This window comes from Papio anubis, chromosome 12, assembly GCF_008728515.1.
Source record: "Papio anubis isolate 15944 chromosome 12, Panubis1.0, whole genome shotgun sequence".
NCBI lineage: Eukaryota > Metazoa > Chordata > Mammalia > Primates > Cercopithecidae > Papio > Papio anubis.
In genome coordinates this window covers 41,599,188-41,616,473 of record NC_044987.1, presented here as the reverse complement: position 1 = coordinate 41,616,473, position 17,286 = coordinate 41,599,188, and the positions used below count along the sequence as shown (strand labels likewise).

General features: G+C 38.4%; 1 protein-coding gene across 5 annotated transcripts in view; it reads left to right on the top strand.

The window, feature by feature from the left end:
- The window catches only part of FAT3 (FAT atypical cadherin 3), a 703,955-nt gene that overhangs the window by 582,492 nt on the left and 104,177 nt on the right, over positions 1-17,286 (top strand). For all 5 annotated transcript variants that reach the window (XM_021926426.2, XM_021926429.2, XM_021926427.2 and 2 more), the window contains 2 exons: positions 12,176-12,451; positions 15,002-15,212. In XM_021926426.2, the coding sequence (XP_021782118.2) occupies positions 12,176-12,451; positions 15,002-15,212 (487 nt within the window). The remainder of the gene's footprint in view (positions 1-12,175; positions 12,452-15,001; positions 15,213-17,286) is intronic.

Below are 17,286 nucleotides of genomic sequence, written 5' to 3'. Positions count from 1 at the left end.
ACTTTCTGACTTGTTCTGGGGTGGAAAGTGCAAGACAGTGCCTTAAGGCACCCTCAGTGCACATGAGGTAGAATTTGTCAAGGGCTCTGTGGCCACACCAGGCCAAAGGTATCTTAGTGGGCTTTTCCCAGTTCCTCATGTGCCATCCCAGGATGGCCGCCTTTGGTGGCTCTGTAATAGTCTTCTCTTTGCCTAAAATCAACTGGCATTTTTTAGTGCTTGCTGTGTCCCGAGAATTATCCCAAGTTTTAAAAGCTTATTCATTCTCTACACTACTAATGTTGTGGAATGATAGCAGATAGTGCATGAACTGGCACCGGAATTAGCAATTTCCTGGACCGAAGAATGACTAATGTTCACTGGAGTGATTTTAAACCAGCACCCTGATGCCTTCTTATCCAGACCCCTGCCCCACTTCAAATCCTGCTGTCTCTAACAAACCCATGCAAATCAGGGCCTAGTTATACAAACAACTTGAACCCTACAAAAGCAGTTTGCGTTCCTAAAAGGTCCTTGAAGCCCATGAACTTGTTAGTAAATTTTGGCATGTGTATATGTTTTTCTAGAGAAAAAGTTCATAATTTTCATCAGATGTTCAAATGGGTATGTGATCTAAAAATGGTTAAGATAAACTAACTCCTTAACACTTTTTTTTTCAGCCAGTAACTCTAGTTAAAAATTTCAACATGCAGCCCCCAACACTCCCTGAGAAACATATGCACATACCTGGGGGAATCATTGTCCTCTGAAGGCTCCCCAGCTCTGTCACTGGGCTTGCCTGTTATCCATAGTGTTTCAAAGCACTATTGTTCTGGGTTAAGAAGGACTGTTTGGGGCCGGGGGCGGTGGCTCACGCCTGTAATCCCAGCACTTTGGGAGGCCGAGGCAGGCGGATCACGAGGTCAGGAGATCAAGACCATCCTGGCGAACACGGTGAAACCCCGTCTCTACTAAAAATACAAAAAAAATTAGCCGGGCGTGGTGGCGGGCGCCTGTAGTCCCAGCTTCTAGGGAGGCTGAGGCAGGAGAATGGCGTGAACCCGGGAGGCGGTGGAGCTTGCAGTGAGCCGAGATCACGCCACTGCACTCCAGCCTGGGCGACAGAGCGAGACTCCGTCTCAAAAAAAAAAAAAAAAAAAAAGGAAGGACTGTTTGTCCAACCAAAGCCCTGGACAGCAAACGGGAAATTAACTCTCTTTGAGAATTTTTTTTTTTTTTAAAGGAAGAGTCTGTGGGAGAAAGGGGTACTACCAGTCCTAAACATTACAGAAGTGTTCCTCGTGTTAATGTCTTAGAAGCCCAGAGATGAGTGAGGATGTCTGAAGGGTGTCTGGCACAGAGGGATGAAAAGGTTGAAGGAATCGGTACTGTGTCTGGTTGGAAAAGAGTTGAGGAATCACAAGGAGCATTGGCTGTTATGAGCAGGGGAGGAATAGAGAGTATCCAGGTAGAAACAGAGGCCCATAAGGAGTGGGGATAATGAAATGCCTAGGAGGATGGGGTTATCATCCATCCAAACATAAAGTAGCACTACAAAGTTATTTTAAGAGGAATTCTACCCACAGTGCCCAGACTGTAGTCTTTACATACCACTTACCATGGAAAGGAGTCAGGATTCTGCATAGAAATGGATAATTGCAGGTTTGGAGCAGGAGCCTAGGGCATCTTTTCCTGCCAGAAAAGCCTACTGGAATCATGGTAAAGCATGACAAGAGGAAACTCAAATGGATTTCCACTGATTAAAGATAGGATAATATGAATATCCAAAAGAATAATGGAATAATGACTATAACAGACTGAAACACATGAAGTAGATTTTAAAACCCAAGTGTTTACATATATTTATCCTTAAAAACAAAATCATTTAACTCTTACAGTTACTCAGTGAAGCAGGTGCTATTTGTGGTAGGCAACAGGGCTCTCCTTCTTTCACTTCCCCAAGAAGATGTTCATGTTCTAATCTTTGGATTCATGAATGTTATGTTACATGGCAAATGGGACTTTGCAGATATGATTAGGGTATATATCTGCATACAGAGATTACAGATACAGAGAGGATCCTGGAGTATCCAGCTAGGCCCAGTCGAATCACAAGAGCCCTTAAGCAGATAACTCTCCAGCTGGAGTCAGAAGAGAGGCAGCAAAAGGGGAAGTAAGAGATTCAAAATGTGAGAAGGACTTGAGACATCATTTCTAATTTGAATGTGAAAGCAGCAACATGGCAAGGAATTAACGCAGCCTTAAGGAGCTGGAGAGACTCCCAGCAGACAGCCAGCAGGGAAACCAGAGACCTCCGTTCTACAACCACAAGGAACTATATTTGGTCAACAACCTGAATGATCTTGGGGCAGTCATCCCCAGAGCTTCCAGAAAGGAACACATTCATGCCAACCCTTGAGTTCGTCCTTGAGTCCTCACCTACACAACTATGAGATAATCAGTGTTTTAAGCTTCTAAGTTTATGGTAACTTTTTTTTTTTTTCCCCCAGGACAGGGTCTCACTCTGTCACCCTGGCTGAAGTGCAGTGGCACAATCACGGCTCACTGTAGCCTGGACTTCCTGGGCTCAAACGATCCTCCCACCTCAAGCCTTCCAAGTAGCTGACACTATAGGCATGCACCACCACACCCAGATAATTTTTGTATTTTTTTTAGAGGTGGGTTTTTGCCACATTGCCCCAGCTGGTCTTGAACTCTTGGGCTTTAGTCCTGCCTGCCTCGGCCTCCCAAAGTGCTGGGATTATAGATAGGCATGAGGCACTGCACCCAGCCTATAGTACAAATAGAAAAATAACCTACTACTGTCATGCCCACTTTACAGATAAGGAAAGAGAGGCAAAGCAAGTTAAATAACTTGAGTAGATCAGGGTTTATATCCAGGTTCCAGATCCTGCTCTCTTAACCACTACACAATGCTGTCTCTTAAAAGCAAGATTAAATTTTTGATATCTGTTCTAATGCAGGAAAAGAAACTCACCTGGCCCTACTAGTTATGAAGGAGACACTCTTAAGATGGCAGCTTGGGGAACGTGATGCCGCCTGTGGCTATCAGAATGTCTGATAGTCAGCCATTCAAAGAAGAGAGCAAAATACTTCAGCCTCCTTATAGCTCTCACTTCAACCCACTGAGCTTTTGGGCCCCGGAGACACACATTACCAAAGATGAGAAATTATGAATTTTAGCAACTTTCCCCATATATCTGCCAAACCAATCTGAGTTACTGCATCATCAGAGCAAGTTTAAATGAAACTAGAACATGGCTCTTTCAAAGAGTTAATGGATGAAAATACATAGTAATATAGATACCTGGTATTTATATAATAATTATTGAAGTAATAAGGCTTTTTTTTTTTTTTTTTTTTTTTTTTGAGGCAGAGTCTCACTCTATCACCCAGGCTGGAGTGCAGTGGTGCAATCTCGGCTCACTGCAACCTCCACCTCCCAGGTTCAAGCAATTCTCCTGCCTCAGGCTCTGGAGTAGCTGGGACTACAGGCGCCCACCACCATGCCCAGCTGACTTTTGTATTTTTAGTAGAAACGGGGTTTCCCCATGTTGGCCAGGCTGGTCTCGAACTCCTGACCTCAAGTGATCCACCTGCCTTGGCCTCCCACTGAGCCACCGCACCTGGCCATAAGGCTCATTCTTAAGCTTCTTTTCCCTGTAACTCTGGGATACTTAAATCAAGTGTTATCATTACACTCATTTCCAGTGAGAAATTGAGACACAGACTGCTCAGGTGGCCTGCCTAGGTGTACACAGGTAAAAAGATATAAACCTGCTTCTTCTCAAAATCATATACGAGTCCAGGAACATTTTCCTACACTTTTATATATATGAAATACACATTTTAACTCATTATTGAAATCATCTGGTATGATGAAAGGAGCACCAACTCAGAATTAGGCAACCCAAGTTGAAGTTAGCACTTAACCAATTGCTGTCTGTGTTACTACAGAAGGCAGCTCAGTCGTTCTGAGACTCAGTTTCTTCGGCATAATGAGGATAAAACTTTATATGCCTCATAAATTATAAGATGAAATAAGCTATTACGAGAAGATTCTTGGACTCTGTGATATGCTAGACACATACAGGCTTTATTAATGTTTATTTCTCACTTAAAGTTAGCTGTAAAATATGTGTGTGGCTATTATTGTTATTATGAAAAAACACAGAGACAGCCATGTCCAAATTATAATCTAAAAGTTACATTGATTTGATTCAGGGACTCATGTGATTTTGTGGTTTTAATGTTCTTCTTATTCAAGTAATCCTTTAAACTTATAAAGGTAGGAAGGCCAAGCACGGTGGCTCACACATGTAATTCCAACATTTTGGGAGGCTAAGGCAGGAGGATCACTTGAGGCCAGGAATTCAACACTAGCCTGAACAACACAATGGGAACTTGTTTCTGCAATAATAATAATAATACTAATTGTTTAATTAGCCAGATGTGGTGGTCACATGCATACATAGTTTCAGCTACCCAAGGGGCTGAGGCAGAAGGATCACTCGAGCCCAAAGGTTCAAGGTCATAGTAAGCTATGATCATGCCCTGAGACCCTGTCTCTAAAAAAAATTAAAGGCCTGGGTACAGAGGTCATGCTTATAATCCCAACACTTTGGGAGGTCAAGGCAAGAGGATTGCTTGAGCCCAGGTGTTCAAGACCAGCCCAGAATTTACAAAAACTAAAAAAAACTAGACAGGCGTGGCACACGCCTATAAATCCCAGCTACTTGGATGGCAGGATGATCCCCTGAGCCTGGGAGGTCGAGGCTGCAGTGAGCCGTGATCACACCACTACACTCCAAAGACCCTGTCTCAAAAATTAATTAATTAAAATAAAATTTAAAAGATAGGAAAATCAACTTGTATCTGTATGCTCCACAGCCAAATTTGAGATTTAAAAATCTCTTTCAGATAATCTCCAAAGTTCCAAAGCCTCACAAAGGCAATTAATGAGATTGGCCAGTCTTTCTCCCAAAGGACTTGCATGTATTAGGGCTGGTAGGGCTGTGACCTGAATTCCTAAGGTTAGTCTTGACCTTCAGTGCTTTGAGGATTTCATTCCTCCTCTGTCATCTCTAACTGCTGTGTTTGGAGTTTCTAATTGGCCTGCTTCCTTTAAAAGTAGGTTTTTACCTTGAAGATGTGGACTTTGTTTTATGGCCTCCCTTCATCCTGAACCTACTTAAAAGTGGAGAAGAAACAAATCACTTTTGCTAAAGCTGCTCTATGATTCCCTAGAACAACAGACTCCCACAGGGCATCTCCCTCATCAGGGTTTTTCTTTCATCTCCTTTTCTGTCATCTGCCTCTTGGCAGTGAAAAAGGCAATGGCTGGCTGGGTGCGATGGCTCACGCCTGTAATCCCAGCACTTTGGGAGGCCAAGGCGGGCGGATCGCGAGGTCAGGAATTCGAGACCAGCTTGGCCAGCATAGTGAAACCCCGTCTCTACTAAAAATACAAAAATTAGCCGGGGGTGGTGGAATGTACCAGTAGTCCCAGCTACTTGGGAGGCTGAGGTGAGAGAATCACTTGAACCTGGGAGGCAGAGGTTGCAGTGAGCCAAGACCATGCCACTACACTCCAGCCTGGGTGACAGAGCGAGACTCCATCTAAAAAAAAAAAAAAAAAAAAAAGGCACTGGCCTACACTTCCCTTGTGTATTTAGATTAGGAAAATGCTGGAACAACTACAAATGTATACAGATAAAATAAGGCAGCAAGCCAAATCTTAAAATGTAAGACTTTCTTTTTTAATTTAAAAAAAAAAAAAAAAAACCTACAGCAAGGTGTGGCAGCTCATGCCTGTAATCCCTACACTTTGGGAGGCCAAGGTGGAAGGACCACTTGAGGCCAGGAGTTTGAGACCAGCCTGGGTAACATAGTGAGAACTCATCTCTACAAAACAAAAAATTAGCCGGTCCTGGTGGTGCACTCCAATTGTGCCAGCTACTTGGGAGGCTGAGGTGTGAGTCTGAAACTACAGTGAGCCATGATTGTGCCGCTGTGCTCCAGCCTAGGAGACAGAGGAAAGCCCTGTCTCATAAAATAATAATAATAAAATTTTACTGTGTATAATAGATCTGGGCTTGACAATTTATGAGGAGATCAATTTTTGAAAATAGATTCTAATTTTAAAGGGACCAGGGATCTTTATATTTAAAATAACCGCATATGAATTTTCCTGAAATGAGAATGGAATCAGTTTCTATTTTGTAAATTAGGATTTCTCTATAGCAAAGTACATAATATTTGTACACATTGTATGTATAAATGTTACATGCATTTACTTTTAATGTGTGTGTAACTTAATGCACACGGAATTGATAGGATGAGGTGAATACAGAATTGGCTCTGTAATACCTGGGGTTGAGTCTGGCCTTGACATAGAGACTTCAGCCATATCTTTTAACTTCTCCAATTCTCATTTTCCCCACTGGTAAACCATAAAAAATAAAGTCTAGGAAATGAATGTGATACAGATTTATAAACTGTAAAACAAGTACAAGCTGATGTGATATTTCCACTTATACATTCAAAAACAAAACTTACAAGCTTGAGGAGAATACAAGGGGCTTCACCCTTGAAATCACAACTATAGAATGTTTTAAATAAGGTTTTGAAATGCCAGCAGAGGCAGAAGAGAATTTCAGTAATTTAGGACTTAATTGGTTCTAATAAAAGACAGCGCCTTCACCCTACAGCTCGCCCCATGGACACTTTATACCATGAGCCTTTGTGAAGCAGAGCTTGGCATCTACCCAGACTTAGCTTAGAAGAGCCTGCAAAACCCAAAGTGTTTGTGGTGGGCAGCATTGAAACCAGCTCTGAAGAGACTTCCTATATTCGAGTTTCCTCCTGCTTTGATTTCATTGTATTTCTTTAGGCATTTCAATTACCATTTTGAACACAACATCTTTGAGAGTTACTTTGCTTTGTTTGTTAGTTCAGGAGCTCACAAATGGCCCCGACTGTGGGAAATAAAAAGTAAATGAGGAGAAGGAAGTCTTTTACAGAGAAACACTTGTTCTGACTGTAGATTAGGCTTAAGACAAAGCAAGCAAAAAGAGGCAAGCTTTTCAAGAGCACATCAACTTTGAAACTTCATGAAGGTCAGGGCAGGCTTGCTGGCCGGAAAGGCTTTTTCCTCCCATTAATATAACTGAACACAAATATTTTAGCATCTTGACTAAGTTAACTTGAACTTTCTGAATGAAAGAATTGGCATTCAAAGAATCTAGTATGGTTCTGCAAATACAGTGGAGATAAGAACAATACCCAAAACTTTACTGGCACACTTTTTAACCCTTTTTCTACCACAAACTACTACAGGGCAAACTTGTCCCATGTCCAGCTGACTCTGAATGGCAAGTTATCCTGGCACGGAGGTGGTAGCACCACCGCTTGTCTCTTCCTCAAAAAAGGCATATTTGTACCAAAGTGAGTGATAGTGCAGCCATTTATGCAGATAGCCATAATCTGGTTGCATTTATTTTTAAAAGTAAATAATGTTCTGAAATATAGCCAAACACTAGCATAATATTTAATGGAGAATAACTAGAGGATTTTTTCTGTTAGTCAGGAATCAGACAAGAGCATCACTATGTTCACTACTATTTACTGTCATGCTGTAATAGCCAATGCAATTAGACAAGATAAACCAGTTTGTGTCATAAAGAAAAAGGTAGAACTATCTCTGTTTGCATGTAGTATAATTATATATCTGAAAAACTCAAAAGACTGAAAGGAAAAACTTCTATAAGTAATAGGAAAATTTATTAAAATAACAGGTTAAAAATTTAACATACAAAAATCAATAGCCTACATATATACAACCAAAAAAAAAAAAAAAAACAGTGAACTATATATTGGAAAAGAAGACTCTATTTAGGGTAGTACATATATAAACTTTAAAATGTGTTCAAAACCTATTTAAGGAAATCTAAATGTTCCTGGAAAGGTAAAACAGTAGATTGAACAAATGAAAAGACAAACCATATTCTTAGATAGGAAGACTACATTGGAAAGAAGTCAGTTTTCCTTTATTAACCTGTCCTTATAGCATAATTGCAATAAAAAATACTATCCAGTTTCTATCAGGTGCTATACAGGTTTATTAAGAAGAACAAGCAAGAATAGCCAGGAAAACCATGAGAAAGAAGAAAAAGAGAGCCTAGCCTTTCCAAACATTAAAATGTACTATAAAGCCTCTATAATTAAGACATTTTGGTACTGATACATGAGAAGTCAGATAAACCAATGGAGCCGAATAGAAAAATCCAGAAATATGCTAACTGCATGTGTAAATATAGAGTACAATAAAGGTGGCTTCTCAAATCAGTGGGAAGTGATGGTCTTCTAAAGAGTAGCATTGAGATAAATGGAGAGCCATATGGAAAATAATCGCAGTATGCCAGGAAAAATTCCAACTTGATTAGCGATGTAAATGAAAGAAAAGAAAACATGCAAATGCATGTTTTAAAATGAATGTGTCCATTTATAACCTGAAAGCTCAAAAAATATTCTAAACTATGAATTAACATCCAGAAATAATAAGGAAAAAGATTGATGTATTCACTTTTGCATGGCAAAAAAAAAAAAAAAAAAAAAAAAACCACCATAAGCAAAATAAATATACATGACAAAATTGAAAGCATATTTGCAATTTATATCACCAAACTTCCAAAAATAAAGAACGAGAGGCCGTCTAACCTGTAGAAGAATGAGATGAGATACAAATAATTTAACAGAAAAAGAAATGCAAATGGATCTTAAATATATGAAAAGTTTCTCCAACCTCACTCAAAAATAAGAGAAAGGTAAATTAAAACTATACTGAAATGCCATTTCTCATCTATCAGATTGGCAAAACATCTAGAAGTCTTACTACATATTATGTTGGCAAGGTTGTGGAAACAATCATTCTTCTATATTATCATGGGAATGCAAAATGATAAAACCATTGGGCAGGGGAAATATGGAAACATATATAATAATAAAACTAAGCAGCTGTACTTCGATCCAACCATCCCAATTCTAGAACCCAAATATAGGCTAGCAAAAAATATTTTTTAAATGGGCACGAGGCTCTTCCTTGCACACTCTTTCTAAGAACAAGAATTGGAGATATCTTAAATGAACACCAGTAGAAAACTAGTTGAATTAACTGATTCATCTACTCTCTGGAAGAGTATCTCTGTACTTCTGTGGCATTATCTTCAGGATATAATGCAGGGTTTCTCCACAGCAACACTACTGATATTTTGGGCCAGATAATTCTTTGTTGCGGGGGCTGTCCTGTGTGTTGTAGGATGTTTAGCAGCATCCCTGGCCTGTACCTACTGGATGTCAGTAACAGCCCTCCTCCAAGTGTGACAACCAAAAATGCCTCCAGACACTACTGAATGCCCCCTGGAAGACAAAACCCTCCCCAGTTGAGAACTGATGTTAATGTTATGTTAACTGTAACTGTAATGTTAAATGAAATAGCATGGCAGGGAAGAGCGTATAAAGTATGTTTATACTAACAAAATGTTTGATGAGTAAACCATACATTTTTGTAAAGTTATCTGCAGGAGAAGGGAATAGAGTGTAGGGGGAAGGTATAGAAGCTGAACTGCTTTGAATATATTTTTTTTGAAAATTTGACTTTGGTACCTTTACATATAATATTAAATTAAATATTTAAAAAGCAAGTCTAAAATTTGAACACAAATACTATATATTCCTAGTTAGATGAATTCCTGGTTATTCTTGCTTGTTCTTCTTAAACCTGTATAGCACCTGATAGAAAGTAGATAGTATTTTTAATTGCAATTATGCTATAATAATTGCAATTATTTATCCAACTAGGAATAAATTATAACTTATTTTATTATTATAATCATTGTAATTATACATATATAATTATAAAAATAAATAAAAAGAACTACAAAATAATATGAAAATTATTTTTAATGGTCATAATTACAATTATAATAAGAATGTTGGAATTATTCTGAGATTTTTGTGCATGTGGTTCAAATAAAGCAGTGAATAATTTTGATGATGTCATTAAGCATGAGAAATTTCAGCATGAGAAAAAGGAGATACAAATGTAAAAACAATGAGATTAAGTAAAAACCTTGATGCTCTAATTTTGAATAGGAAGTAGCAATATGAACTCATGAAATATTTATTTTTTAAAAACCAAAAACATTTCCTGACTCTGTCCAGTGAATAAAACTGAAACATAATAGCCAATCCAGTAGCAATAAGTATTCCTAGCAGTGGATCATGGTATCTAAATATCATTTCTAACTAAAAAGAAAACAAGCCATTTTGGAGAAATGGGTAATTCAAGATTGGGGCAGAAAATGTGCAAAATAACACTGGAAAAAATTACTGGTAGCAATTATCAGAAAGCAAGGAAGCTATCTTAGAATACTAAGGTTATGTCAAAAGATGTCAAGAACTAACTGGAAGAGGCTCCTACAGGCCAAGGTAGGGCTATTTATGCATCATTAATATAATAACTGCAATAGAGAGGAACAAATCGGATGTGATTAAATTCATGAGTTCATAATAATGGTTGAAAAAGAGTACCTCATTTGTCACTTTGGGAGGAGCTAAGGAACCAACTCACTATTTCAAAATAATAAAGGGAAAGAATTATTTATCCTACCTTTCCTATATGAAATGTACTTCACAGTAACCAAATAGTTGAGAAGTTTCTTTTTAGAGAACTATTCCAGCTAATAAATAAGGAAGAAAATAATAGAATTAGAACATTATCAATCTGAAATTTTTAATGGATTATCTGTATAATGATTGCCAGTGTCTGCTAATATCACAGAACAAGAGAGAGAACCAGATACTATGTATCTCCAGATGGAAGTACACTAAATCACTCATCAAGGATTTTTGTCAAAAAAAAAAACAACAACGAGAAAAAAGGAAATTGAATCTTAGCAAACCTTTTAGATCAAACAACTTATAAGAACTACAGGGTACAGAGGGACATGTAAAACAAAACCACAGGGGCACTATGAGCAAAATTCAGACTGTGGAAACTAAAGAAAAAATGGCTCAGTTTCTTCAATACTGGCAATAACACCGTAAAAAATCCAAGGAAATAGTAAGAGAAGAGTTTGAAGGAGAACCTATAAATTAAAATAGAATTAACCCATTTATGGATGTATCAACCAAATGCAATGTTTGGACCTTATATGCATATCTTGATTAAAATAAATTATGAATATATATATGCATATATGTGATAAAAAGATACTTAAAAACAATTAGAGAAGTATGAACACCAATAGGCTGTTTGATGATATTAAGGAACTACTCTTCTCTGCTTAGGTGCAGCAATGGGATTGTGTGTGTTTGTGTTTATTCTAAGAGTCCTGTCTTTTAAAGATGCATAGTGAAATTACATGATGGGTGGGATTTGCTTTAAAATAACATGGGGAAATAGGCAGGGATGAGTGGCAGTATGATGAAACTAGATTAGCAATTGATTATCATCAAAGCTGAGTGATACATACTGGAGTGTTCATTACACTATTTTATATTTGTCTGAAAATTTACATAACAAAATGCTTTATGAAAGAAAACAATTAGGAAACTTATTGGGAAACTTCATACCTTAACTATCATTAGAGCTATGTTCTTTGCTAAACCCCTCCTATCAGGACAACCACAGTGCGTGGACACTGCCATTGAGAAGCTGTGACTGCTCTGAGTCCCACCTCATTGGCTCCTTTGCCTCTTCTGTGCTCCTTTTCCCATTCTGTCCCTGCCTCCACAGAAGTCCACCAAGAGAAACACATAATAAGAACTTAAGATAATGGCGCCTTAACAAACTAAGGTCACCTTGTGATCATATACATTGTGCATCAAAGAATTCCACAGAATTATCACCTTCAAGTAGCTGTTGCAGCTGTTCAATTAATAGTGAGAATATTGATCAGCTCATAGTTTATGTTCCTGCTAATATAAACTACTGGTTTATTGTCAACCTCTAATTACAGAGTGTTTTTATAAGAGAGCTTCCTCTGTGTTGCAAGAGCTACTAGAAGCTAGGATCCAAGGACATGGAAGGGGGATAAAAAGGAGGGAGGGCATACTTTTATTAGCAATGAGCAAATTGGCATTAGTCATCATTCTTGTCTTCTTTTAACTATAGGTATTTATCAAAGTGCTGGATAATAATGATAATGGCCCAGAATTCTCTCAGCCGAATTACGATGTGACAATTTCCGAGGATGTGCTTCCAGACACGGAGATCTTGCAGATTGAAGCCACAGATAGAGATGAGAAGCACAAGCTGAGCTACACTGTTCATAGCAGCATCGACTCCATCAGCATGAGAAAATTCCGGATTGACCCTAGCACTGGCGTGCTCTATACTGCCGAGAGGCTGGACCATGAGGCCCAGGACAAGCACATTCTCAACATAATGGTAGGACCGAAATCCTAATTTGCTCTCCTACAGAACCACTGACTGTTCAGGCCACACACATTAGCCTTCAGAAGTATAGGGCCCCTAAATTTTATAAGTAGTTGAAAATTTAGTCTTTTCACAGAGAGATTGCTTTCATTTTTGCCTTTTTATTTCATGAAGAATTACTGTTGTTAGATAGCAACTCTGTATTTTTGCCAAACTAAACTATTAGACAAGCTCTGCAGCAGGGGCTGCTCAGTAAATGCTCCAAACAGACTGACTTGAGAGGGAAGGAACAGGTCATGTTCCCAGGCTCTGGGGTTCGTTTGCACCCAGAAGATTTCAAAGAAAAATTGAAAAGACATTCCTTGAGAAGTTAATCACAAGGGTAATCATTTACTCAGCCTATGCAATGCTCAGTCCTTGGAAGGATTTGGAAAACCAATTTATTACTTATTGTACTGGCATTGGACCTAGTAGTAAATACTGGTACACAAGAGAGATCTCAATACATGCTAAAGCCTACAGAGAGTATCAATCTGAGTTTGTGTTCTTGGGACCTCCAAATTATGTAGGAGAAATTGCTTTACTTTTAGAGTAGTGTTTAGCTAGTTCACATAATTGGGAAGTAGAGATTAATAAGAAACATCCTTGATTAATTTATGGCCTGAAGTCTATCCCTCCAACCACCCAAGAATCCCCACAGCATTGCACAGCCACTTCCTGTCAGAGCCCCCACTGTGTTCCTTTAAGACCAGGTAGAAGGACAGACTTAATCTTCTGCCCTGATTGGCGCTAAAATACCGCACTAAGACAGTACAAATTCCTAAGCAGCTGAAAGTAATGTTCCACTAAGTTTTATTTTTCTTTCATAAGACTAGAAACCTTCCAACGACAAGAGGAAGTTTGAGTGTCATACACTTAGCTATAGTTTCCAACTAAGACTCCAGGAAACAGATGGGGTTACTTATAGAGGTCTTCCAGTCATCACTCTGGCCCTTCATTCATTCATTTAACATATATTTCTCAAGCACCTACTATGCACCAAACACTCTTCTAGGCACTGAAGATACAAAAAAGACAAAGTTCCTGCACCCTAGGAGCTTACGCTTAATTGGAACTGACCTGGATTTCAACAATCCCCAAATAAAGAGTCCAGCTTGGTCCTTGGGTATGGCAGACCAGTCTGCAGACAGGGAAATTCAGCATATTCACTGGGCTAATTCTGCATGTGTTTTCCCCAAGGGCAGAAACCTTGTGCTAGTGACTAACTCCATTCTCATGATTCTTTAAGCCATTTCTGTTCATTCTTTCTTTAACAAACTCAGAAATCCATTTGGTCACCCTCTACCATTTACCACTTACATAATTGAATATTTCAAGCAAACAAGTGCTTTACACTGCCTTTCTCCTAGCTAAGCCATTTTAGTCATTTTGCTCATTCCTCCTAGGTACTATTTCTGAAAACCCCTTTCTCTTTGTTGGCTCTTTTCGGTATATTTTCTAATTTCTTCACATCTCTCTGCAGGTATGGAGTTTAAAATTGAAAAAGCCAAGAACACATATTTGATTAGTGCTACATCAAATGATAGCAAAACCTTGTGGTTAAAGAAATGATTATTTGCAAGCTTCTGCCATATACAAACTAAAGGAAACTTTAAAACTGCCAAGCAAGGTTTTCTGGTGAAATCAGAAAGGGGGTGCTTCAGCACTTTGAAGAAAATGACAAATGGTTGTGTCAAGTGTGACATTTTATTTAACGTTTCTCTAAGTAAGAAATTAAGATTTGATTCATCTTCCCAATGGTCAGGGTTCTCTCAGCTCTAGACTTTTGTATATATTGGCCCTGAAAATGCCGCACACTACTACCAGCACCATTTTACCACTCCTACTTGTTCTCGTTACCTTTTTCAGGAAGCGAAATGCTAGGTTAGTTTTTTCTCACTATTCTGCGAGCACCTTTAGTGCATCCCATGAGAATACTTAGCCCTAAGCATTATACCCATCTATTTACTTGTTTGTATTCCCACTTGACTCTAAGCTTCTTAAGGGCAGGAACTGTATCAAATTCACTGCTGTACCATCAGAGCAAAGCCAAGGACTTAAGACAGATAGGTGACAATAAATGTTTGTTGAATGGATGAATGGAAATGCCTACATTGTGTTCATTAATTCCAGTCTTTAGTTGCCCCTACAGAAGAGCCTCTATCCACTATTCTGTTATCAGCTGTGTACACAAATAAGGGGGAGGCCACTGTATGGGGAGAGCCAGAGCACAGCGCTGTGTTTGTGATATCAAGGCATCAATTCTACACACACAGACTGAGCACAGACCACAGGCCAGACATTAGGCTGAGCAGTAAAGGTATTGTAACCCCTGCTCGCGATTTCCTCCCAAAGTTTCCTCACTCGATGATACTACCATTTATTGAGACCCTACTAGAAGCCTGGAACTGGGTCAAGCACTTTGCATGCATTATTTCATTTTGTCTTCACCCCAGACATAGCCATGTGAGTTCTTTGCTATTTAAGATTTGAGTCCCACCACTTCTTGTATTTTGCCTAAAGGTCAGAGATCAGGAGTTTCCTTATCGAAGAAACTTGGCCCGAGTCATTGTGAATGTGGAGGATGCTAATGATCACAGCCCTTATTTTACCAACCCACTGTACGAAGCATCTGTGTTTGAATCTGCTGCTCTGGGATCAGCTGTTCTGCAAGTGACAGCTCTGGACAAAGACAAAGGAGAAAATGCAGAACTCATATATACCATAGAAGCAGGTGAGAGCTGTTGCACTGCACAAATTTCAGCATAATGCATGGCATTTGACCCTCAGTAGCATTTATCACCGTGTAAAATTCAGATCATTAACAATAGAACATCTCTAAATGAACTTTTTTGGCCAAGCCGCTGTCCTATTTGGGAGATGATGGTGGATAAAGTTCTTGACGTTTCAGTAATAGGTTTTCCATCATTAACAGCAAGGAAAGTTTCCTTTGTTGTGTTCGATCTTGGATTTTTCTGGGATAGAGAAGAGAAAATAAATACGCAATAAATTTACTGGCTTTTACCTGTAGGCCAACAAGCCAGGGCCTCAGACTAAAATAACCAAAGCCACCGATAATCTGAGGGCTACCAGGGTGTTCTGTGAACTGAATCTTAACAAGTCTTTGTTTACTAGGTGGTCTGTGGGCTTCAGAAATTCCTTCAACCTCACAACACAAATTCACATCTTTGGAGGCAACCTGAGTAGCAGAGTAGATGGTAGACATGGATTCTGAACTGCTTGCTGAACCTGACAAATAAATACAGGCTCTTGTTTTGTTAAATTTTTTAAAAATTAGATGTTTTAAAATTAATTTTAACATCTATAAGGCAAGACCATAGTTTACTGACGGTTTGAAGACTGATAGCTAGAAAGCTTTTATGACGAGAGATGAATAGCTAAGCAAGAAAATAAACCTAAAAATGACAAATATCCTATCTCTGCCTGTATTCTCTTCCGCATTCCATCTTTTTTGAATATTCAAGCCACTTATTTCCAAAATGTTCTGCAACATTATGTCTGTCGTGAATAATGCCAAATGCAATCTCCTTTCATGCCAGGGATGGAAAGGCTTCTCTCCCTTCATTTAAATGTAGAGCATTTTTTAGAGGAGTTGAATTAAAATATGAATGCTAGGATGACAGTTTTGGACTAGAAATTTTAGAAAAGAAAAGCCAACAACCTTCTAAAAAAAAGTTATTGCATTAAATGATAACTTAAAACTATTTCTTGTATTAGGCACTCACATTTTACATGGGTCTGTGCTAAGCTCTGTTTAAAAAAAGAAAAAGAAGAAAAAGAAAAGATAAGAATTCATAATAGCAAAGTTTCCAGAGAGAATTTACCTATTTTTTTCTAGGTTTCCATGGAATTTCCTTTCAATCTAAAGCCTGACCAGTGTTTTCTTAGAAATGCTATTTTACATCTTTTATTTATCACAGGACATTTTTATTACTTAATTACATAATCTTTGTTCTTTGGGTTCCTCAAATAATATAAGGAAACTTTTCCAAAACATGAATATTTCAATCACATCCCAGAAAATGTCACCTAAACCAACAACTCTTTTTATTCTTTCTATTGTTTTTTCCAATATTGTGTGTTTTTCTTTTCCCCATATTCCTTCATGCATATACATTGTTTCATGTCACTGTAAGTATTTAGATATAGGGTTTTATTTCTACTTTTGTTACCATGTTCTAAACATTTGCTGTATGTCTCTACCTGCTTTTTATATTTGTCATTAAGCCTGATACTTATACTCCTTTGAGATAGCCAGATAATGTTTCAGTCAGTTTGGAGTTTCTTAAGGAGTAATTTAACTCACCATCCAACCAAAAAGACTGCTCTGCTTATCTTTTGACCTCTACAGACTACAGCATGGTGCCCAGTCATTTCTTTAACTGACTACAAGACAGAACAGTTATTTCCTTAAAACACCTTTTATATAGAAAACACGAACTTCCAGAAAACCATGGGAACAACTGATATCTCAAAAAAAAAAAAAAATGACCTTTGATTGTATGTAAGAAACTAGTGAGGATTACAATGTTCACAATAAATCTGAAATGGCCAGTGAGCCTCTTCACAGACAGACAAACCCACACTGGGCTGCACTGGTTTCTTCCCAGTCGAGGGTGGGAGCAGGTTTCTTCCCAGACGAGAGTAGGAGAGAGGCAGATCCCAGATGCTTCAGCACTTTGAAGCAAATGACAAATGGTTGTGTAAAGTATTATGTTTTATTTAACTTTTCTCACACACATCAGATAAGCAAGATTTCACTCTGTTTATTGGTGGGCTATAAATTT